A 23,784-nucleotide genomic window follows, 5' to 3' on the forward strand; every position below is an offset into this window, starting at 1 on the left:
GCACATGTCCATTGAGCTGTCAGGTTCACGAAAGTTGTCCTTGTTAAGACTGAGCTGATGGGAGCTCATGACCACTTTCTATGCCAGTTTTGGTACATCCTCAGCCCCTCCAACCCCAGTACACATAAAGCTAGTTCAGGACAGATGGAGATTGGCTCCGGGAGGTAACGCGGATAGCGGTGGGTGGTGGTGCAGCCTGTGGTGGCTTCTCCATATGTGGGCCTCATCAGTGGCCTAACCCGCCTGGGACAGCTGTGGCTCAGCACTTCACATGATGGACTAGTCACTGGAATTAAACAGGTTTTTAAATGTATTTGCATGCAACAAGGTCTCTTTCTCCCCTTAGACCAGAGTTCTGAAATCCCTAGGAAGGGAATACACTCTTAGGAGGACCATGTTGGACATCTGAAGGGTGGAAGGTGTACCTTTTGCTGTTGAGCATTTGTTAATTATTGTGTGCTTTCTGATAATTGTGTCTTTACTGTCTTGTTTTCCCCAATAATCCTTATTGTGAATGAGTATATGGGAAGTTTTTATGTAAATAACATAAATAGAAAAAAGATGATTTTCCTCCCCATCTTCAGGAAAGCATTTCAGAGTGCGGGAGATGTTCCTTGTCTCCATTCTGTCAGTTTGAGGTGAGAACAACCTATTAAAAGTCAGTTAATGACTTGCAATGTGAAGAACAGTTTATATTTTCTTTTCTTTTCTTTTCTTTTTACTCTTTTGTTGCTGTTTTTCATGCTGTAATTTTTGTTTTGGTTCAGCCTGCCATGGAAGGGGTAGAGGTGAGAATTCCAGTGGAGGCAGAGGAGGGGGTTGCTGTCGTCCCGGGTTTTGCTGTGACTTGTTAGCTGTTTCGTGGTTCTGTAGTGGGCGTAGTGCGTGGTGCCTTGGAGTGCAGTGAACCGTCTTGTCTGTCTGTCTGTGGCAGAGTTGTATTGGTTTTATTGCTGTGAACTGTCCACATGCCAAGCATGTTTCTCTGTCAGGAACCGTTAAGCAAGATTCTGAGTTTTCTGTTCTCTCTCCGTTAGAATTGCAATATTGCAATACTGTTTAAAATTCACTTGGGGTATGCTCTCATAATGTTCATATGAACTCATGCATCAGCCTCTTGAGGGGAAACTCCACAGAGAAGATAGTGCACCTCCTGGCAAGTGAGACTGCCGGCTGCTTTGGACTTATCACCTCCCTGCCCCTCCACCAGCCCCCGCATTGCCCCCTCTCAAACACACACACTGATGCAGTGACAACTCTGCATGACCTAGGATAGTCTGCACTTTCTCTCTCCTGTCATTTCTGTCTTCCAGTGGCTCTGGGAAGATGAAAGAAGTGATTTTATGACAAGCCTTGGAAAACTAGAAACCAAAATATAAAAATGCCATTACTAAAATGTTATATTTCAGCACTAAACTTACTTAGTCTGAAGACTTAAATTCTGTGGGAGAGGTGGGATGGGAGCACACCTGAGCTAATTCCTTATGACTGGCATTTGTTGCCCCCATTTTAACATGCTCAGGGTCACAACCATAATGACCGTGGTGCAGGACGGACCGACAGGGCTTCTTCCCTTCCCTGTGGCCGTGTGGAACTCCTGTGAACTGCAGAAGCATAACTAGGGGAACTGAAATCAAAACCGGAAAGTTGAAGTGACTCTCGCTCAGAGCTGTCGACCACTGGGCCATTGGCTTATGTGAAAGTGCAGACTCTTGGCATTTCACACTTTAAATAATGATTCAATATAGCAGTTTGTCAGCTTGATTTTTAAGCCTGGTTGAAAAATACTTAGTACCATGGCCAAGTAATTACTTAGGTTCAGGGTTATTTTTTAGTTGAAATACTTGAGCATTTTTGGAGGATTTCCTTTGTGCTAGATTTTGAGGGCAAAAGAAGTCTGTGCCCTCAGAACCTAGCTGACAGGGAGACCTGGTGAGGTCACGGCCCAGTGGGCCAGGGTCCTGGTCTTGTGACCACATGAGGGGTCACCCCCTCCTCTGTGAGGGCCACTAGCACAGATGGCCAGAAGGTTGCTTCCAGCGCTTGTCCCTGCACGTGAGAATGAGCACAGCAGAGTCACTCACGCACACACAGCTAGGCCCTCCCCCCTCCGCTGACAGTCTGAAGGCCATGGGCAGTTACGCTCCGTAGGACGCAGTTGTAATCCAGGGTGGGTGACCTGCGACTTTTGACATGGTAACTCTGCTTTTGTTGGCTAGCCTTGTGGATCTAGTTAGAGTTTAGTAGGGCCTGTGGTCATGTTGCCATCAGCTCGTGAAACTAATTGGCCCATTTCATAATATCAGTTTTTCTTTACTAGGAAATGAAGATCTGTTCGGCAATTATAAACCTTTTCCACCTGATCCCAGCTGCACCTCAGACTCTGGTAAAGCCTCTGTTGGAGGTTGTAATGAAAACAGAACGAGCTATGTTGATTGAGGTAAATGGTCAGCTTTAGAATCTATTCTGATTTTTCCTCCCTCTATTTGTGATACTTCCTCTGCTGTGTAGTTAAATGGGCTGAAGTGTAAAGATCCTAGGTACGAACATTCGCTCGCGGTTGTCTGCACCCTCCAGTTATGGAGGGAGAGCAGGCTCTTACGTGTTAGGTTGGTAGACAATCCAGTTAGGATAGAAGAGCCTCAGCATTTGGCAGGGCAAGGGTATAAGGTGCAGTTTCACCGTTTTCCAGGCCGGCAGTCCATTCAGAGAGCCTCTGATCAAGTTCCTGACCCGGCACCCCTCGCAGACGGTGGAGCTGTTCATGATGGAAGCAACACTGAATGATCCCCAGTGGAGCCGCATGTTTATGGTATGGGCGCTGGGTGTCCCTGCAAGTCTTTGTCAGCCCGTGTTCTGTAATATACAATCTCTTCTCTTGCCGTTCAGTGTCCTGACTTTACTTTTCTGAAATATATTTGAGTGTTAGAAATATAACTGCTGTTTGCTTGTGTAAGTGGAGAGTTCAAGTCCAGGATTCACTCTTTGTAGGATCTGAGGGGGACAGGGGGTAGTGGTCGTAACAAATGTGCTGTCAGGATTATGAAAATCATAAAGTATGATGACTGTTTAAGCCGCTTTTTTTTTTAAGTGTGCCTACAGTGACTTGTGTAAGTTTTGAATTAGTTTAACACAGCCTTTTTGTATGTTCGTTTTGTTTTCAGAGTTTTCTAAAACATAAAGATGCCAGACCTCTTCGTGATGTGCTGGCAGCTAATCCCAACAGGTTCATCACGCTGCTGCTGCCTGGGGGCACCCAGACCGCTGTGCGCCCCGGCTCGCCCAGCACCAGCACGATGCGCCTGGACCTGCAGTTCCAGGCCATCAAGGTACTTGTCTCTTAATCTGGACGCCAGAATCCCCAGAAGTTTGAGATGCAGAGAGAATTCTGTTCATCCTAATTGTCTCTTCTTTGACAGATCATAAGTATTATAGTTAAGAATGACGACTCCTGGCTGGCCAATCAGCACTCTTTGGTGAGCCAGTTGAGACGGGTGTGGGTCAGTGACATCTTTCAAGAAAGACACCGTAAGGAGAACATGGCTGCCACCAACTGGAAGGAGCCCAAGCTGCTGGCCTACTGTCTGCTGAACTACTGCAAGTGGGTGCATTGTCATGTCTGGCTTCAGGTGATACATTCAGGCTAATAAGCTGAACGGGAGCCTTGTCCTTACTTGGTGCCTAGCTGTTCACTGGGCGCGTGGAATCAGAACTGTGGTGATGGGCTATAACTTGAAACTATTTAAAAGGCAAGTCAGGGGATAGGGAGTAATGAAACTTACTGTAAGTTGACCTGTTTTTCTTTTTTTGCCCTTTCAGAAGAAACTATGGAGATATAGAGCTGCTTTTCCAGCTGCTCCGAGCCTTTACTGGTCGTTTTCTCTGTAACATGACATTCTTGAAAGAGTATATGGAGGAAGAGATTCCCAAAAATTATAGCATTGCTCAAAAACGGGCCCTCTTTTTTCGCTTTGTAGACTTCAATGACCCCAACTTTGGAGATGAACTGAAAGCTAAGGTGGGTCTCCCTGTGAGGCTGGAGAAGGTGGGGTGGGGCAGGTGGGCTTCACTGTCTTGGGGACCTAGGGCACTCTCAGCTTTCTTTAGTTGACATGTAAATTCTAGGCTGGACTGTCCATGAGAAAAGAGCCAGTGAATCCATTGCTGAAGAGTAGGTTTTTGTTTCCTTAATTTTAGAAAATGACTGGCTCAAAGTGAGCAGTGTAAGAGAGACCAACATCTCTCTCTTCCTCCAGCTCCGTGGTGCAATATGGTCAAACTGGTTGCCATTCCAGCCTTCTTAAAGGAAATAAACAGCATGGCTTTGTTTTCCTTTTCTTACTTTGTTTTTGTTTTTGTTTTTGGTAGGTTTTGCAGCATATCTTGAATCCTGCTTTCTTATATAGCTTTGAGAAAGGTGAAGGGGAGCAGCTCTTAGGACCTCCTAATCCAGAAGGAGATAATCCAGAAAGCATCACCAGTGTTTTTATAACCAAGGTGGGATTACTAACAATGTATTGGTATGAAAATTAACCTGGCAGGTGAATGAATGTTTATGTTATGGGATTCACTGAAAAACGTTTATTTCACTAAGGATGGTGTTTTGTTTTGTTTTGTTTTTGATTCAATTGTATTAGCTTACAGTAGAGCATTACATTATAATACTTAGAAGTGAATTCTGGAAAGTAGCTCATTTTGGAATGAGTTAAAGTCCCAGATTAATAGATTCCAATGAGAAGCACAGTATATCTCAATGAAAACTCAGATATCAAAGCAAGTTATTGTGTAAAAGCTGCTGTTGCTGGTGAGTCAAGTTTTGGCATTCTCTTTGTAATTTTAGTTTAGCAGAACATTTCTTCTGAAAGCTGGTAAGAATATTAGACTGTACCCATTGCCACTGTGACCCTTTATTGCCAAGATAATGAAACATTTTTGTGGCATTTTTTATGCATTTATAAAGTTGTTTTTCCAGTAACTTTTCTAGTTTGCATTAGAGAGGTTTTTGAATTCAGTGATTCTTTGAGGAATGTCTGCATATACTCTAATGCCTCCACTGTCTGACGCAGGTGAGGCTATTTAAATTCACTCTTTGACATTGTGTTCACCTTGAGAGTATTTACTGAGTGTTTTTTTGTAGTACGATGAGTGACTGGCATTCCACATCTGAAATGAAAATTATTGGGTTCTGTAATAGAAGACCATCTCATATTAATGCTCTTTGGAGGGATACAGCTGTTTTTGTCCACCTCAGTTCCGCTGGCCCCAAGGAAAGTAGAGCTGAGCCCAGGAATTTATTCTTGGTTCACATACTGATCTTTGCTGTATTTTGGGCAGATGGAGGAGCATGGCCCCTTCCCCTTTGCTACCTTTCTGGTCTGTGCCAGCTGGGTCACGTGCTTTTGGCTCAGGACGGGAGGAGAAGTGGCATGCCCGCTCTTCCTTGGGTGGGAAGGGCTGGAGGGGCTGTCAGAGCTTGGCGGTGAGAGGATGTCATAAGGCAAGAGGTTCATGGAAGGTGAAGGGGACCCTGGCAAAAATACAACTGTGCCAGAAGATTTCAGTTTATCTTTTGTCCAGAATTGGACAGTCTCGTCAACAGAAAGTAAGTTACGGTAGTTACACTTGAACTGGACGATGCAGTCGTGCAGTCAATATACCTGTTTCAATAGAGTATTCCTCAAAGAAAATGGACATTTTTTTCCTTATGTCCATGAAACACCAACAAAAATATGTTAGCTACTTGTCAAATAGTACATCATAATTTTTAAAAAAATAAGCATTTTTCCAGATCATATTATTTGATTCACATAATGTAGAAAAAGAATAAATAATTTAAGCAGTTACTAGAGGGAGTGTATATGGCTCAAGTGATTGAGTGCCTGCTTCCCACATGGGAGGTCCCAGGTTCAATCCCAGGCTCTGGTACCTCAAAAAAAAAAGGTACTAGAAATAAAATCTCATTTACTTGGAAATTAATCAACTGGGTCCTAAATCACCCTGTATCAAAGAGGAAGTCAAAAGAGACATTACGTACTAAATATAAAGCATTCCAAAGCTAAGTACTTCACACCAAAATCTTTTTTTGGAACATTGAATACAATTCATGAGTTTCTAATCCATATGTAGAAAATGAAGATTGATGTGACGTTATTGCGTCCCTCGTTGTAAAAGTCAGTATTTTCTGCTCACCGTGTGTGTATGCCTTAAAGATGTAAGCTTACTGCCAGGCCCTTGGTAGGTGACAAAGTTCCAAACGAGAGCTGCCTTCCCTTCTGCTGGCCCTGCCCTGCAGGTCCTTGACCCCGAGAAGCAAGCAGACATGCTGGACTCGCTGCGCATCTACCTCCTGCAGTATGCCACGCTGCTGGTGGAGCACGCCCCCCACCACATTCATGACAACAACAAGAACCGCAACAGCAAGCTGCGCCGCCTCATGACCTTCGCCTGGCCCTGCCTGCTCTCCAAGGCGTGCGTGGACCCAGCTTGCAAGTACAGCGGACACTTACTTCTGGCCCACATCATTGCCAAATTTGCAATACATAAGAAAATTGTCCTTCAGGTATTTTGCAGGTCTCCCTCCCGTCCACATGCGTTTGTATACATGTACACCTTGCTCCTGTATACAAGCCCAGCCTCTCCTTTTCTACTGTCTTTCCCCATCAGCCTTTGAAAATGCTCGTTTATGCCATATATATATAAATAACCTTCCTCTTGTGCTTATTCATGTCCCTTGCTCCCAACCCCTACCTCCTTCACGTCTCTGCTCGCGTGCTCTTCTACAGCCTTGCTTTTGAAACCGATTTGTCTCCAGTTTTCCCTCAAGCTCCTGCACCCACCCATCCATCACAAATGTTCTGTTCACGGGCCCCAGCCTAGTCCTGTAGCTACAGGCAGCAGGTCCTTTTGAACTTTGCTCTCCCTGACCCCTCCGCCATGTCGATGGTGTCAAGCACCGAGTCTCCTCTCGGTGGTTTAGACTTTGAGGTCCTGCAGCCCTGGGTTTGAGTTTTGTTACCTCCACTCGTAAGCTCTGTGACATTGGGTGAGTTAATGTCGTTATGGAAAAATTAAATGTAATAATACTCTTGAGTGCTCAACTTGTCTGCTCCATATGTGATGGTTCTTACTCTGTTCTGTTGTTGTTTTCCTCTCCTCACTCCTCTTGGGAACTTTTGTGGTAGTAAGCTTCAGACCCTGACAGAGCCAGGGGCCTCTTGGCATGTCCCCATTTCAGAGGCAGCTCCCGGTTTCTGCTGGGCACTGCGCCCAGCTCGTCTAAGCTGGACCCTGGAGGGTTGTCTTCACTCTGTGTAATTTTCCCAGTGTCCAGGCATCCTCATGGTCACATCCTGTTGATTTCTGCCACCATCACCTCCCTCCCGCCCTGCAGCCCTGCCACAGGGTCAGGTCAGCTCTAATCCATAACCTCACACTGGGCTGTCAGCTCTCACTGGAACTATTGCCAGAGCTTCTTACCACTGCCTTTAACATTGTCCCTGCAATCCATTTTCCACAGTGTAGCCAGAGTGGAGTGATGGTGCCCGTCCACTAACTTGCTGTTAGACCTAAGATCCCTGGCAGCAAGAGCTAGGTCTTACTTATTTTTGAATGCCCCTCTCTAGCCCAGCATGGGCACGTAGTAGATGGTCATTAAATGTTAGAGCACAACACGTGTTCATTGATCAAAACTTAATGGAGGAAAAGCAATTAAGCTGTTTTCTAAATAATTTAAAATTTTTTTTCTAAAACATCCTATCTTGGTTTGTTTATACATTGTATTGTTTTAGTGGTTTTTTTTGTTTTGTCTGGTTTGTTTATTCCTCTCATCTCACATAAGCTCTTTCCTGTGTTAGGTTTTTCATAGTCTTCTCAAGGCCCATGCAATGGAAGCTCGAGCCATTGTCAGGCAGGCGATGGCCATCTTGACCCCGGCCGTGCCTGCACGGATGGAAGACGGGCACCAGATGCTGACCCACTGGACAAGGAAGATCATCGTGGAGGAGGGCCACACGGTCCCACAGCTGGTTCATATTTTGCATTTGATAGTGCAGCATTTTAAGGTACGGAGGACGTCCTGTAGATGGATGGGTAATCACTTTTGGGCATTTACCTCTTTCATTCATCTTTGCATAAGGCTATTTCTGGCTCATTGACTAATGTGCGTGTGTGTGCACAGCTTTGCCAGTTTGGAAATGGCTGAAGTGTAGTGCCCGTGTCCCAACTGTGTGCTTCTAAGACCACAGTGTTATTGTAAGTACTGTGTTGTAAGACAGGAGGTAGTCATTCAATCTAGATTTTGGTAACTTGCCTTGAAAGGTGTATGTATCTTTAGCACTTCCCTCTATGTAGACGAATCACCCACTTTGTTGGATTTATTCCTAAGTAAACATTTCCCTGTAGATATTTGGTAGAGGAGAAAGGATTGACTTAATTTGTTGGCAGCGTTCTTTTAGAATTGGGAATTTGATTCTTTATATGTCCTTGAACTTTCATGGTATCACACCTGAATTTTGATTCATGTATTACGTCCCTAAAGGGAATTCAGTTTTCCAGCGTTTCCTAAAGATAGCATTTTCAGCCTGTTCATCCAGTTATCTAGAAGTGTGCACCCGCATGTACATGGATGGGGTAGGGTTCTGGGAATTTTTTTTGTTGAAGTTATTCCAAATTCTTGAGCATGAGGTTGTATGTGTGTGTGCGTGCACGTGTGTCAGGGCCGAGGCCCGGCTTCTCTGACCGGCCGGTGCCTGCAGGTGTACTACCCAGTGCGGCACCACCTGGTGCAGCACATGGTCAGCGCCATGCAGCGGCTGGGCTTTACGCCCAGCGTCACCATTGAGCAGAGGCGGCTGGCCGTGGACCTCTCGGAAGTCGTCATCAAGTGGGAGCTGCAGAGGATTAAGGACCAGCAGGTAAGGTTACGGCGCCCTCAGGTCTCCCCAGATTGTATCGTGCATTAAGATCAGTCAGTAAAGTCCAGCGTGTGTGTGTTTTAAGCCGGATTCAGATATGGATCCAAGTTCCAGTGGAGAAGGCGTCAATTCTGTCTCATCTTCCATCAAGAGGGGCCTGTCGGTGGATTCTGCCCAGGAGGTGAAGCGCTTTCGGACGGCCTCGGGGGCGATAAGCGCAGTAAGTTCACGGGCACCCCTGGCAGTGGGCTTCTTCCTGGGTGCTGTGCTGCTTGTGAAGGCTTGTTCATTTCTATGTCGCCCCGTGATGTGTGTCAGTACCGAGACCGGGCCGGAGAGGTGGCTGGGAAAGGCTGCGCTCCACATGTGGGAACATGGTGACATGGCATCACTGGGGGGGCTTCCGAGCTCCCGAGGTGTTTTCTTTGGTGCTCACTTGATAACACTGGAGTCTGGTGATAATGGTTCATTACTTGGAAAAGGCATAAGAGAAACTCTAAAGTAAAACATTTTGAGAATATATGTCCATGTTGGGATTAATCTTTAAAAACACAGTGTGTTCTCCGTGATGTTTGGAGTGCAGCCGGCAAGAGGGTCCTGGGGCTCACTCTCCTTGCCCCTTGAGTGACTAGTTCAGAGCCCTGTGCCGGACACATTTGGGACAGGTCCCTGGGACAGTAAACACTGGCTCAGCCACATAAACTTCCAACTCTGTGCCTGAACAGCTGAACAATGCTGTGCCTGAGCGCTCCTCCACTCCTCAGTGTTGTGTGGGAGTGTGTGGCACCAGCACACCCCATGTGCAGCTGGACCGTCCACTCACAACTCTGCACATCTGGTCCGAGAGCAAGTCCTCTCAGTCCTGCCGTGGACACCTTCCCCTTTCTCATCTCTCCCACACCACTGGCCTCTTCCTGTCTTCACACCTTCCCCCCTTCCCCTTGTCCCTTCTTCCTCTCTTGCCCCTTCAATCTGCCCCTGTCCTTTCCCCCCCTTCCGCTCTTCCCCTCTTTCCCCCTTCCCCTCTGCCCGTCTTCCCCACTTCCCCAGGTTGCTGAAACTGCCTCCTAACTTGCCCCTCTGCTTCCTCTTGTACCACCCTTCAAGACATTGTTCACAAACAACTTTCTTTTCCGAATTTAAGGCTGGGGGAGCTAAGGGAAGGGCTCTTGGGACCTCTTTATGGTTTTTGGAACTTCTTGTGAATCTAATCATTTCAGAATGAAGAGTTTAAAAGAAAAAAGGCAACTTATCTTGCTGTGCCTAAAGAGGCTTCCCATTGTACGCAGAAATAAAATGCATCCTGACCTTGACCTTCAAGGCCTTTGGGGCTAACCCTCTGTGTGCTGGCAGCTTTCGTCTCCCCAGGTCCTTGCTCACCATTCTTCATAGGTGGCCTTTCCTCAACTTTGAGACTCCAGGTTCTTTGCTCTCTCAGGACTCAGCCTTGTTCCTTTCTCTCCGTGGAGCACCTCTCATCTTCCTCGTGGCTGACTTCTTCTCGATCCTAAGATCTACCAGGGTCTTCCTTTCACCTTCCTTGACTCACACTCCCTCTTTTTCTTATTCACATGACCTGTTACTTTCTTCATACCTTCTTTATTTATTTATTTATCTTTAATTTCTCACCCCCCCCCCAGTTGTCTGCTCTCTGTGTCCATTTACTGCGCGTTCCCCTTTGTCCGCTTCTGTTGTTGTCAGTGGCATGGGAATCTGTGTTTTCTTCCTGTTGCGTCATCTTCCCGTGCCAGCCCTCCCTGTATGCAGTGCCATTCTTGGGCAAGCTGAACCCTCTTTCGCACTGGGCAGCTCTTCTTACAGGGCACACTCCTTGTGCGTGGGGCTCCCCTACGCAGGGGCACCCCTGTGTGGCACGGCAGTCCTTGCACACATCAGCACTGTGCGTGGGCCAGCTCCACATGGGTCAAGGAGGCCCGGGGTTTGAACCGCGGACCTCCCATCATACCTGCTTTAGTTACTAGTCATCTGCTCCCTGCTGGGTGTGTTTGTCTCATGAGGGCAGAGGCACGCCTGTCTCGTGTTCCTGATGCCAGGTGCCAGCGTCTGCACCTTGAGATTCTCATATTGGGAGCTGGGAAGGTCAGGGAATGCCCTCTGGGGAAAACCCAGGATTCAGAAACCTTTTCTGTCCTTTCCTAGGTGTTTGGGAGGAGCCAGTCACTGCCTGGAGCTGATTCCCTTCTTGCCAAGCCCATTGATAAGCAGCACACGGACACCGTGGTCAATTTTCTCATCCGAGTGGCTTGTCAGGTACAGGATTCTGAATGTCTTGTGTTTGGTGTTCTTCACAACAAAAGCTAGGAGTCTTTCCCCCCAGTATGTCTATGATCTAGAGTCAGAAAAGAAAAAGGCACACTGAGGTCTGAGAGCTGGTTCTGCTACTTGAATACAAAATTCCATGCACTGCATGGATCTTCTGAAAAACATTTTTTCTTTCACTGGTAATAAAATAAGAATGTATCATGTAACTAAAGACAATCTTAGCATTAGTGAAATATGGTTAAGTTCAGTGATCTTGAGCAAATTATTTAATTTCCAAGTTTGCTTTTCCTTATCCTTAAAATGTGAGTGATACAAATCTCATAAATATGTATAACATTTAGTCTAGGAATTTTTTTTAGGAGGTACCAGGAATTGAAACTGGGACCTCATATGAACAAAGCAGGCACTGAACCACTGCTCTCACTGTACAATATTTAGTAACTTAAGTGCTTTTGTAACTGTTAGGTTGTATTTATAAGTCTTCTTAGTAATAATGTATTGCCATGGATATGTTGGGAATCCATTTATGGAACTTTTAATTTTTTGTGTTCCAAAAAACCATTGTACGTGAAAATTTCCTGAAAGTATTTTTTTAAATTTGGGTATCTTAATTTCTCAAAATTGGTAGATCAGTAGATCTCAATAATATTTGAGAATGTCCAAGTACTAAAAATCTCAATTACTCAACCAGTAAAGCACTCCTCAAATGCTGATGTGTGTGCACTGTGCTACAAGAGACAGGGTGAGGGAGGGCCCTGGACCCTGCCGTCAGGGAGCCTCCGTGTTATCAGGCAGTGGCAGGCAGGATTGTCACATCACCACTGAATCATACTGTGAATGGGGCATCTGATGCCATTCAGGGACCTCATGGGAGGGGGAGTGATCCAGCCAGGTAGGTTGGACAAGGCCTGGCTGGGGTCAGGTGGAAGTGGAGAGGTGATCATGCAGTGAAGGGCTGGGAGGGGGTGGGGACGTGGGGAGCAGTGGGAGAAGCCTTTGCTCAAATGTCCACGTCTGTGCAGTGAACCTGGGGCTCTCGTTTGCTTGAACTTCCTAGGTTAATGACAGCACCAGTACTGCAGGGTCTCCTGGTGAGGTGCTCTCTCGCCGCTGTGTGACCCTTCTGAAGACGGCATTGCGACCAGATATGTGGTCCAAGTCTGAACTCAAGCTCCAGTGGTTTGACAAGCTGCTGATGACTGTGGTAGGTGCGCAACCTGTTGAGCTGCACTGGGGCTGCCAAGGCATCAGGTGCTGCACCATTTTCGCTCTCTTCTGAGCCTGATAATCCAGCCCAAATCTTCCATACCCTTGCTGCTGAGACCAGCTCAGCAATAGGTTTATACGAAGGGAAGGCGATGCAGGACTGAAGAAATAAAAGGACAGAAAGAGACACGAGAGGAAGTAAAGATAGGACCAGGGGACTTAGAGCTTCTGAAACTAAGAGCCTCAGCCCTAGTTTCCACATTGATTTTATTTAGGAACTAACAAGCAGCTATTTGTTATTTACTAGATGCAACATTTACAATAATAAGGTACAGGGGATGCAAAGTTCAAATGCCTCCTCATGCAAACATTTTTCGTGCTGACAAGACGGTGTTCCATCTAGTCAAGGCCCAGTGTTCCTAAGCGCGCACTTTCTGCCTATATTATGGAAATGTTTCAACTTCAAACCATGTTCTTTACTCTTTTCCCACAACACCTGGCCAGTTGTGATCTCTAGCACTTTCTCTTCTGGCTTTTAGGAAGGAGGACTTAGTTTTTCTAACTAAAAAGGTTTTTGAAAATCCAGCTCTCACCACTCCCCCCTTACGACCAAATACATGTAGGAGTTTTTAAAACAGTAGCAATTCTCTTTGATTTTGCAGGCTCGTTTAACAATTGACTTGAGCTAAACATTTTCACCTGAGTTATGCTATAGCCTTTAAAATGAATTTGAAATTTTAAAACAGGTTATGATGGACGTGAAATTCATCGGGCTCAATAGCATACTCTTAGGGCTTAGATAGTGTGGTCTTAAGTTTTTGATGGTAGGAAAAGGTGCTCTCTTGTCTTTTCCATTTCATTACCATCCACTGTTGTTTGTCCTAGTTGCTTGATGGATTTGAAGGCTTTCACTATCAATTATAAAACCTATTGTAAGATTAACAATGTTGTTTATGTTTTTTGAAAGGTTATAAAACCTGGTCCCTGTGAATACGGAACACTGTGATCAATAGGCCCCATAAGTGTAGAACATACTTTGGTTCTGGTCCAGCAGATATGTTCCAGATGGTCTACAGATTTCATCCCTTTTTAAGATCAAATTGTTTTTCTTGTACACAAAATAGTAGTTGAAAGTTTAACCCTAAGTGAACAGCCTCTGACATTTTCTCTGCTAATGCTTCCATAAATCAGTGTGCCATGTAAACAGAGTTTGTATGTAGTAAGCAAGAGAGGTTACCTTAACCCCTTGCAAAAATAGTTACATGTACAATGCATATCTGTGTATAAACCACAGAAGCAAATGTTTCGTGAAACAGTACTTATATTACACTTACTACAAAATATGCATTGTTTTCTGTTTTATTCAGTTTTGTTTCATTTATTTTTAAAATGCAGAACTTCCTGTTAGATTGATTTCATGATGATGCGGTTTAAAAGATACTTCCACAGTTTGGAAGGATATTGTAATGTGTCATGCATACATGAACATACATTAACACGGAAACAGTAAATATATAGTAAAAGTTATGAACTTACAAAACTAACATACAACTAGCATACATAGAACTCCATACATCACCCTATCACCAATACCTTTCATTGTGGAACATTTATTACAGGTGATGAAAGAGCATCGTCAAAATATTATTGTTAACTTATTGTCCATATCTTACATTTGTGTACTTTTCCCCAAATCCACCCTATTATTTTTTTGTTGTTTGAATCCGTTTTTAGTATAAAATTTTATTGAAGTATGTCAGTTGTACATGAACATACATAAACAATAAGTATACAGTAAAGGTCGTGAACTTTCAAAACAAACATTCATACCTTCTCACAAGGCTCCCATTCAATGCCCCACCAACACCTTGCATTGTTGTGAGGCAGTTGTTAACAAACTATAAAGAGCATTGTCAGAATATTACTGTTCAACTATATTATTACTAACTATTGCCCGTATCTTACTTTTGATGTATTTTTTCCCTAAACCCATCTGATTATTAACACCCTGTATTAGTAGTTTGTTTGTTATAGTTCATGAGAGAACATGTTCATTTTTGTTCTGTGTAACAAACTGGACTGTGTTCTATATAGCAAAATGTGGACTGTGTAAAATAAACACAGCTGATCTTCCATCACCAAGTCCCCTGTGTTACACAGGCTCATGTTTTGTACAGTGCATTCAAAGTGTACACTCAGTGGCATTCCTTTTCATCACAGAGTTGTGCCCTCATCATCTCAGTCAATATTAGAACATTTTCATTACTCCAAAAGGAAAAATCCCATACCCCCTTATAACCCCTTATTGTTGTCCCTTAGAATTGATATATCTTCTTTGCCATTGCTGCAAAAATATTACAGTATTACTGCTAAATATAGTTGGAACACTTTGCAAACGAAAATTCTTAAATTCTATTAACCACAATCTTCATCTACCACCGAAATCACTGTTATGTAGTCCACAGACATTTACATCACCAGACTATACCTTTTAGCCATAATCACATTTATAAACCAGCTGTGTTGTACTCAGTATGTTTTACCATCAACTCTATTCATTTCTACAATTTTACAGCAAACCTTATTAAAAATTCTACATACATTAAGCATCATCTCCCATTCTCAGACTCATTCTATCTTCTGGTAACCTATACTCTATAGTTTATCTCCATGAGTTTACTCATTGTATTTAGTTCATATTAGTGAGACCATATAGTATTTGTCCTTTTGTATCGGCTTATTTCACTCAACATAGTATCTTCCAGGTTATTGTTGTTGTATGTTGTCATAGATATCCCGATTTCATTTTTTCTTACAGCTGAATAGTATTCCATTGTACATATATAATACCACGTTTTGTTTATCTATTCATCGGCTGTTCCTAGTTCTCCACATCCTCTCCATCACTTGCAGTTTTCTATTTTTGTTTTTGTTTTTAATGTTAATAATGCCCGTTCTATTATATAAGGTGCTAAATGGTGTCTCATTATGGTTTTGACCTGCATTTCCTCAGTAGCTAGGTTATGTTGAGCATTTTTTTTTTTTAAGATTTATTTATTTATTTAATTTCCCCCCCCTCCCCTGGTTGTCTGTTCTTGGTGTCTATTTGCTGCGTCTTGTTTCTTTGTCCGCTTCTGTTGTCGTCAGCGGCACGGGAAGTGTGGGCGGCGCCATTCCTGGGCAGGCTGCTCTTTCTTTTCACGCTGGGCGGCTCTCCTTACGGGCGCACTCCTTGCACGTGGGGCTCCCCTACGCGGGGGACACCCTTGCGTGGCAAGGCACTCCTCGCGCGCATCAGCGCTGCACATGGCCAGCTCCACACGGGTCAAGGAGGCCCGGGGTTTGAACCGCGGACCTCCCATGTGGTAGACGGATGCCCTAACCACTGGGCCAAAGTCCGTTTCCCTGTTGAGCATTTTTTTTTTTAAGTGTTTTTGGCCATCTGTATTTCCTCTTTGGGAAAATGTTTGTTCAAGTGTTTTGCCCATTTGTAATTGTGTTGCTTATCTTTATTGTTGAGTTTGATCTCTTTATTTAACATGGATCTCTTTATATAACATGGATGTCAAACCCAAATAGGATATGTGGTTTCCAAATAATTTTTCCCATTGAGCAGGCTGCCTTTTTATTTCCTTGACAAAGTCTTTGTCAAGGACAAAGTGATTAATTTAAAAGAGGTCCCATCTATCTGTTTTTTATTTCATTGCTGTACTTTGGGTATAAGGTTTAAAAAACTATTGCCTACTACAAGGTCTTAAAGAGCTTCCCTGTATTTTGTTCTAGGAGTTCTTTTATGCTAGCTTTTATATTTAGGTCCTTGATCAATTTGAGTTTATACTTGTATAAGATGATGAGGGGTCCTCTTTTTTCTTCTGGATATGGGGATCCAGTTCTGCTAGCACCATTTGTTGAATAGACTAGAACAGGTGGGCTTGACAGCCTTGTCAAAAATTACTCCACTTGACATAGATGTGAGGGTCTATTTCTGAGTTCTCAGTGTGGTTCCATTACCCACCCTACTATTAACACCATGTATTAGTATTATATATATATTATAGTTCATGATAGAACATTCTCCTGTTTGTCTTGTTAACCTCAGTCCAGCTTCCACCACAGGATTCACTGTTTCATACATCCCCATGCCTTGTACAATCCATTCAAATTGTACTCTCAGTGGCTCTCATTTTCATCACTAAGTTGGGCTGTCATAGTCTCAATTTTCATACGTTTTCAATACTCCAAAAGGAAAAATCCCATACCCACTTATTGTTGATCCTTAGAATTGATAATATTATCATCTTTGCCATTGAATGATGTGTTCACATGTTTTCAGCATTTCCATATAGCTGTACAGGATGGCCAAACCCTGTGCACAAGCTGTGGTTTTAAAGACCAAATGGAGACTGCCCGTCTTAAGAATCCAGAAGCCATGAGTTTTGAGGCTTCACTCCCACTGGACCAGGAATTCCAAATCATCAAGTGACTTTCTGACAGCACAGGTCTGTCCCCAAACACAAGCTTGGGAGCTGCGTGATGGCCCTGGCAGGCCGTGCTGTGACCTTAGGAGGAGGGGTCTTTGGTGCCACTGACCATCAAGCACGTCTCCAATGCCAGGTGCCCCCTTTGGGCCTTGTTGGCACTGGTGCCCACACCCAGGGTAAAATCCTGCAGCTTCTGGTGAACCTTTCTGGGGAAGTTCTCTTTAGACCCTCTGGGCAGAGGGAGAGGGACAGCGGGTACGTGGGTGTCCTGGACTGGGCCACTCCCTGCCACCATTTCCATGTCCTCAGGGCCTAGTACGTGCTCCAGGATGCCTCACACCATCAGGGGAGATCCCAGTGCCAAGGCAGCACCACATCCAGCGCCGCATAGGGCTGTGGGCGCTACACGTGTGGGTGGCCAGGTTACTTATATTTTAACTGAAAAGAAAAACAGTGAGATATGAAACAAAATTTGTTACAGTAACTTTTCCTTTTTAATCCTGATTTTAGTGATTACTTTTTAAAGTTAACATACATTTTTTTCCTTTTACAAGTTTTATTGGTATTCGCATACCATACAATCCATCCAAAGTATACAACCAGTGGCTTTTAGTATATTCACAGAGTTGTGCGTTCATCATTACTATCAATTTTAGAGCATTTTCATTACTCAAAAAAGAAAAAACCTCACACCCCTTAGCAGTCCCCTCTCAATCCCTCTATCCTTCCCCAGTCCTACATAACCACTAGTCTATTTCTGTCTGTACAGATTTACTTACATTTACGTTTTATATAAACGGAGTCATACAATATGTATTTTGTGTTTGTTTTTTTTAGCTTAGCATAATTTTTTTTAAAAATTAGTATTTTTAATGAGAGAAGTAGGTTTACAGAAAAATATGAAAAATAATGTTCCCATTAACCCCCTATTTTTTTTTTTTAACCCCCCTATTGTTGACACTTTGCTTAGTGTGGTACTCTTGTTACAGTTGATGAAAGAATATTAAAATAGTACTGTTAACTGTAATCCGTAGTCTACATGAGGTATATATTTTTCCTATATACCATCCTATTATATTTACACCTTGTATTAGTATTATACATTTATTATAATTTACGAGAGAACATTCTCATACTATTAACCCCAGTCCAATATCTAGTTACACAGTCTCATGTTTTATCTTCTTTCATTCAAGTAATATACATGACCAAAAACTTCCCCTTGAACCACATTCACATATATAATTCAACACTGTTAATTACTCTCTCAATAATGCGCTAGCTACATCACCATCATCCATTTCCAAACTTTTACAAACCTAAATAAGAATTCCATATAAATTAAGCATCAACTCTCTCTTCTCTAACTCTTATTTATCCCCTGGTAATCTGTATTCTAGATTCTAACTGGGTTTGGTTATTATAATTAATTCATATCAGTGAGATCATAAAACATTTGTCCTTTTGTGTCTGGCTTATTTCACTGAACATCTTCAAGGTTCCTCCATGTTGCATGCATTAGGACTTCATTTCCTTTTTTCATCATATGTATATACCACATTGTGTTTATCTGTTCATCGGTTAATGGACACTTGGTTGCTTTCCTGTTTTGACAATTGTGAATAATGCTGCTATAAACATTGGTGTGCAGGTATTTGTTCAAGTCCCTGCCTTCCATTCTTCTAGGTATATACCTAGTAGCAGTATTGCCATGTTGTATGATAATTCTATGTTTAACTTTCTGAGGAACTGCCAAGCTGTCTTCCACAGTGGCTGCATCATTTCACAGTCCTGCCAGTAATTATTGAGTGTTCCTGTCTCTCCACATCCTCTCCAATACTTGTATAGTCTTCTGCATTTGGTTTGTTTTTTTTTTGTTTATAGTAGCCATTCTGATGAATGTGAAGTGATAACTCATTGGGGTTTTGATTACATTTCCCTAATAACGAATGATGTTGAGCATCTTTCCATGTGCTTCTTAGTCATTTGTATATCTTCTTAGGAGACATGTCTATTCAGATCTTCTGCCCATTTTTTAAATTGGATTGTTTATCTTTTTATTGTTGCCTTGTAGGATTTCCTTATATATTCTGGATATTAAACTCTTACTGGATATGTGGTTTCCAAATATTTTCTCCCATTTAGTAGGTTATCTTTTCACTTACATGACATAGTCCTTGGATGCACAAAAGTTTTTAATTTTGAGTAGGTCCCACTTACGTATTTTTTCTTTTGTTCTCTGTGCTGTGGGTGTAATGTCTAAGAAACTGCTGCCTAACACGAGATCCTAAAGATGCTTCCCTAACATTCTCTACTAGTTTTATAGTCCTGGCTCTTAATATTTAGTCCTTGATCCATTTTGAGTTAATTCTTGTATATGGTGTGAAATACAGGTCTTCTTTTCATTCTTTTGCATGTAGCTATCCAGTTCTCCCAGCACCATTTGTTGAAGACACTATTTCCCAATTGAGTGGACTTGCCAGTCTTGTTGAAAATCAGTTCACGTGATGGTCTGTTTCTTAACTCTCAATTCTATTCCACTGTTAATATGTCAATCCTTGTGCCAGTACCATGCTGTTTTGACCACTGTAACTTTGTAACATGTTTTAAAGCCAGGAGGCATGAGTCCTCTGACTTTGTTCTTCTTTTTCAGGATGTTTTTGGCTATTTGGGGCCCCTTACCCTTCCAAGTAAATTTGATGATCGGCTTGATCATTTCTGCAAAGTAGGCTTTTGGAATTTTGATTAGGATTGTGTTGAATCTGTAAATCATTTTGGGTGGAATTAACATCTTAACGATATTTAACCTTCCAATGGACATGAAATGTCCTTCTGTTCATTTAGGTCTTCTTTGATTTCATTTGGCCATGTTTTGTAGTTTTCCGTGTACACGTCTTTTATACCTTTGGTTAAATTTATTCTTAGATAGTTGATTCTTTCAGTTGCTGAAATTCTTTCAGTTGCTGTTATGAATGAAATTTTTTTCGTGATTTCCTCCTCAGCTTGCTTGTTGATAGTATATACAAACACCACTAATTTTTGCATATTAATCTTGCATCCTGCCACTTGGCTGAATTTGTTTATTAACCCCCTGTAGCTTCGTTGTAGATTATTCAGGATTTTCTGTATATAGGATGATGTCATCTGCAAATAGTGAAAGCTTTACTCTTCCAGTTTTCATGCTTTTTATTTCTTTTTCTTGCCTAATTGCACTGGCTAGAACTTCCAGTACAATGTTAATTCAACATTAGTAACAGTGACATCTTTATCTTGTTCCAGATCATAGAGGGAAAGTTTGCAGTTTTTCCACCATTGAGTATGTTGTTATCTGTGGATTTTTTATATATGCCCTTTATCATGTTGAGGAATTTTCCTTCTAGTCCTGTTTTTTCTAAGTGTTTTTTTTTTAATCAAGAGGATTCTGAATTTTGTTAAATGTCTTTTCCGTATCAGTTACAATGATGGCATGTTTTTTTCCCCTTTTGTTTTGTTGATGTGGTGTAGTACATTAATTGGTTTTCCTGTGTTGAACCTTCCTTGTGTACCTGGGATAAAATGCACTTGATCATGGTATATTGTACTTTTGATGTGCTGTTGGGTTCAATTTGCAAGTATTTTGTTGAGGATTTTTTAACCTATATTCATAAGAGAAATTGGCACTTAGTCTTATGAGGATCCTTTGTACATGATGAATTACTTTCCTCTTGCTGCTCTCAGGATTCTCTCCCTTATGGTATTTGACATTCTCAGTATATTTCTCGGAGTAGGTCTAGTAGGATTTATTGTTTGGAGTACATTGAGTTTCTTGGACATGTATATTTATGTCTTTCCTAAGACTTGGGAAATTTTCAGCCATTATTTCCTGAACCTGCCCCTTTTCCCTTCTCTTCTCCTTCTGGGACACCCATGATGTGTATGTGTATGTGCTTTGTGCTGTCACTCAAATCCCTGAAACACTGCTCAATTTTTCCAATCCTTTTCTCTAGCTGTTCTTCCAATGGTATGATTTTGATTGTCCTGTCTTCTTGTTTACCGATTTTTCTGCCTGTTCACATCTGCTGTTTATATGCCTCTAGTGTTTTTAAATTTCTACTGTGGTGCCTTAATTCCCATAATTTGTTAATGTTTCTTGTTGTATTTTCAAATTATTTATGTTCACACATTGTATTAATATCCTCTTTTCCCTTTATGCATATTTTCCTTCCTTTCCTTGAATTGATTTAGGAGATATGTTTTGAGCATCTTTGATTAGTTGTTGCAACTTCTGAGTCTCCTGAAGCTCTAATTTGTTTCCTTGACTGAGCCTTCTCTTCCTTTTTCTTAGTATGGTTTGCAGTTTTTTGCTGATATCTAGGCACCTGATTATCTTGATGTTAACTCTCTGAAGGTCTGTTTCTCCCTCTTGTTTAGGGTTTTTATTGTTGATTGGCTTTGTGTTAAGGCTTTTCTTGACCCTTAGTCTAAGTTATTTTATTTTATTTTATTTTTTTTAATTATTTATTTATTTTTTTAAATTACATTATGAAAAATATGAGGTCCCATTCAACCCCACCGCCCCCGCCCCCCACTTCCCCCACAGCAACACTCTCTCCCATCATCATGACACATCCATTGCACCTGGTAAGTTCATCTCTGAGCATCACTGCACCCCATAGTCAATGGTCCACATCATAGCCCAGACTCTCTCACGTTCCATCCAGTGGGCCCTGGGGGGATCTATAATGTCCCGTAATTGTCCGTGAAGCACTATCCAGGACAACTCCACGTCCCAAAAACGCCTCCACATCTCATCTCTTCCTCCCGTTCCCCACACCCAGCAGCCACCATGGCTACCGTTCCCACACCCATTCCACATTTTCTCTGTGGACATTGGATTGGTTGTGTCCATTGCACATCTATGTCAAGTGAGGGCTTAGATTCCATATGGGTACTGGATGCACTCCTCCCGCTTCCAGTTGTAGACACTCTAGGCTCCATGTTGTGGTGGTTGACCTTCTTCAACTCCATGTTAGCTGAGTGGAGTAAGTCCAATAAATCAAAGTGTAGGAGCTGAAGTCTGTTGAGGCTCTGGGCCTGGGTGTCATATTATCAGTCCCGAGATTCGAATCCCCTACATATATCTTAAACCCAGCACCGACTACAATTCCAATAAAGTAGCATGCAAGTCTTGTGAAAAGAGATCCCCTCTGAGTCCAATTCCATCACGCAGAAACACCAGGTCCAAAGAAGGGCTATCTGTCATGGCAGTGAACCCCTTCTGCCATGACCATAGAACCCGTGGGTCTCTTTATCCCTCAAAAGAACCAATACCTGGAGTTGTATCTACCTTATCTGTCTCTTAGACTCTGTTCAGTTGTACATAGGGGTATTCCTTCTGACAACCTCCAGGCTCTTTTTTAGAGACTCACAGCCTTATAATCTCATTTCTCCTTTCCATTTCCCCCTTACATTAGGTCAAACAGCTTCCCAAAGTCATGTCATTATATGTAGACAGGTATATTCTGCTGTTCCGCATTGAATCTTTAATTCAAGGTCATTTTCTAGTTGCTTCTTCAGCTGGTATGTGGTAGTGATCCCTCGGTGCCAGGGAGGCTCTTCCCCGGGTGTCATGTCCCACGCTGGGGGGAATGCATCGCATCTACACGCTGAGTTTGGCTGTGAGAGTGGCCACATCTGAGTAACATGCAGGCTGTCAGGAGGAAACCCCCAGGCACAATGCTACTCTAGGCCTTGTTCTTATTGCAGGTGTATAGGCTCAAAGTGTAACCATTAGTATCATGAGCCCAGTCTAAGTTATTTTAGACCTTTAGAATGACCTGTGTTTATTCAGATTTTCTCTCCTCCTCTTCATCTGATTCTTGATCTGGATAGGCATTGCAATTTTTAAGATTGTACTTTTTGTGCAATTTTTTCACCTCCAAGAGAGAGCTTCCTTTCTTCTATTCCTTCTCCTGGAATCTTGATCTGTTCTGTTAGTTTTTATGCAGACTTTTCTCCCCAGCTCCTGTAATTTGTTTAAATTCTTTCTGTCACTCAGTGTCCTGTTTTCCTTACACTCTTCAGTTCTGGGACTTGTCCTGTCTTAATCTGCCCCCCGCCTTTATTCTTCTTTCTGTGAGGCTTTTCTGCCTCTAGTTTCTTCCCTCCTTGGGAGCTTCATGAGGTCATTCCAGAAAAGTCAGTCACTTTAGAAAAGTCTGATTTGCTTTTAGGTGGTCCAGCTGACTTGAACTGGATTGAGTGAGGGTACAACAGCTCTTGCCAGCATTTCTGTTGTGTTCCACCCCCACAGGCACACCAGGCGGTCCATTTGTATGCAGCATAATCCAAGGCAGTGGCTTGTGTTCGCCTGGTCTCTGTGAACTTAGGTCCCTGTGCTTGAATATTTGTGGAGTTCTGACTGGCTGCTGTGGGCCGCTCCGGGTCTCTCCCAGGTGTGCTGCCTCCGTGTGACCCGCAAGCTGCGTGGACCAGTGATGGGGAGGGAATGGGAACCTATTGGCGGTCGGGAATGGAATTTTCCAACCTGATATGTTTCTCTTTCTTACACTGAGTGTTTGTGGAGTCCTTTTCCTGTCTTTACTATCCTCCAGAGTTGTTATTTGTTTTTTTTAAGATTTATTGATTTATTTATTTCTCTCCTCCCCACCCCAGTTGTCTGTTCTCCGTGTCTGTTTGCTCCGTGTTCTTGTTTTTGTCTGCTTTTATTGTTGTCAGCGGCATGGGAATCTGTTTCTTTTTGTTGCGTCATCCTGCTGTGTCAGCTCTTCGTGTGTGCGGCACCATTCCTGGGCAGGCTGCACTTTCTTTCGCGCAGGGCGGCTCTCCTTACGGGGCACACTCCTTGCACATGGGGCTCCCCTGCATGGGGACACTCTTGCGTGGCGACACTCCTGCGTGGC

The 23,784-nt window shown here is 42.9% G+C and overlaps 1 protein-coding gene across 5 annotated transcripts in view; it reads left to right on the forward strand.

The window, feature by feature from the left end:
• The window catches only part of TRRAP (transformation/transcription domain associated protein), a 125,792-nt gene that overhangs the window by 53,208 nt on the left and 48,800 nt on the right, over positions 1–23,784 (forward strand). For 3 of the 5 annotated variants that reach the window (XM_058285801.2, XM_071211147.1, XM_058285804.2), the window contains exons 32-43: positions 2,321–2,440; positions 2,693–2,812; positions 3,165–3,329; positions 3,420–3,601; positions 3,820–4,018; positions 4,369–4,497; positions 6,293–6,559; positions 7,854–8,060; positions 8,754–8,912; positions 8,998–9,132; positions 11,073–11,183; positions 12,253–12,399. In XM_058285801.2, the coding sequence (XP_058141784.1) occupies positions 2,321–2,440; positions 2,693–2,812; positions 3,165–3,329; positions 3,420–3,601; positions 3,820–4,018; positions 4,369–4,497; positions 6,293–6,559; positions 7,854–8,060; positions 8,754–8,912; positions 8,998–9,132; positions 11,073–11,183; positions 12,253–12,399 (1,941 nt within the window). Of the gene's footprint in view, positions 1–584; positions 639–767; positions 789–2,320; positions 2,441–2,692; positions 2,813–3,164; positions 3,330–3,419; positions 3,602–3,819; positions 4,019–4,368; positions 4,498–6,292; positions 6,560–7,853; positions 8,061–8,753; positions 8,913–8,997; positions 9,133–11,072; positions 11,184–12,252; positions 12,400–23,784 lie in introns of all 5 variants that reach the window. The other 2 variants (XM_058285800.2, XM_058285802.2) reach the window with 1 other exon arrangement.

Source organism: Dasypus novemcinctus, chromosome 23 (assembly GCF_030445035.2).
Source record: "Dasypus novemcinctus isolate mDasNov1 chromosome 23, mDasNov1.1.hap2, whole genome shotgun sequence".
Lineage (NCBI taxonomy): Eukaryota > Metazoa > Chordata > Mammalia > Cingulata > Dasypodidae > Dasypus > Dasypus novemcinctus.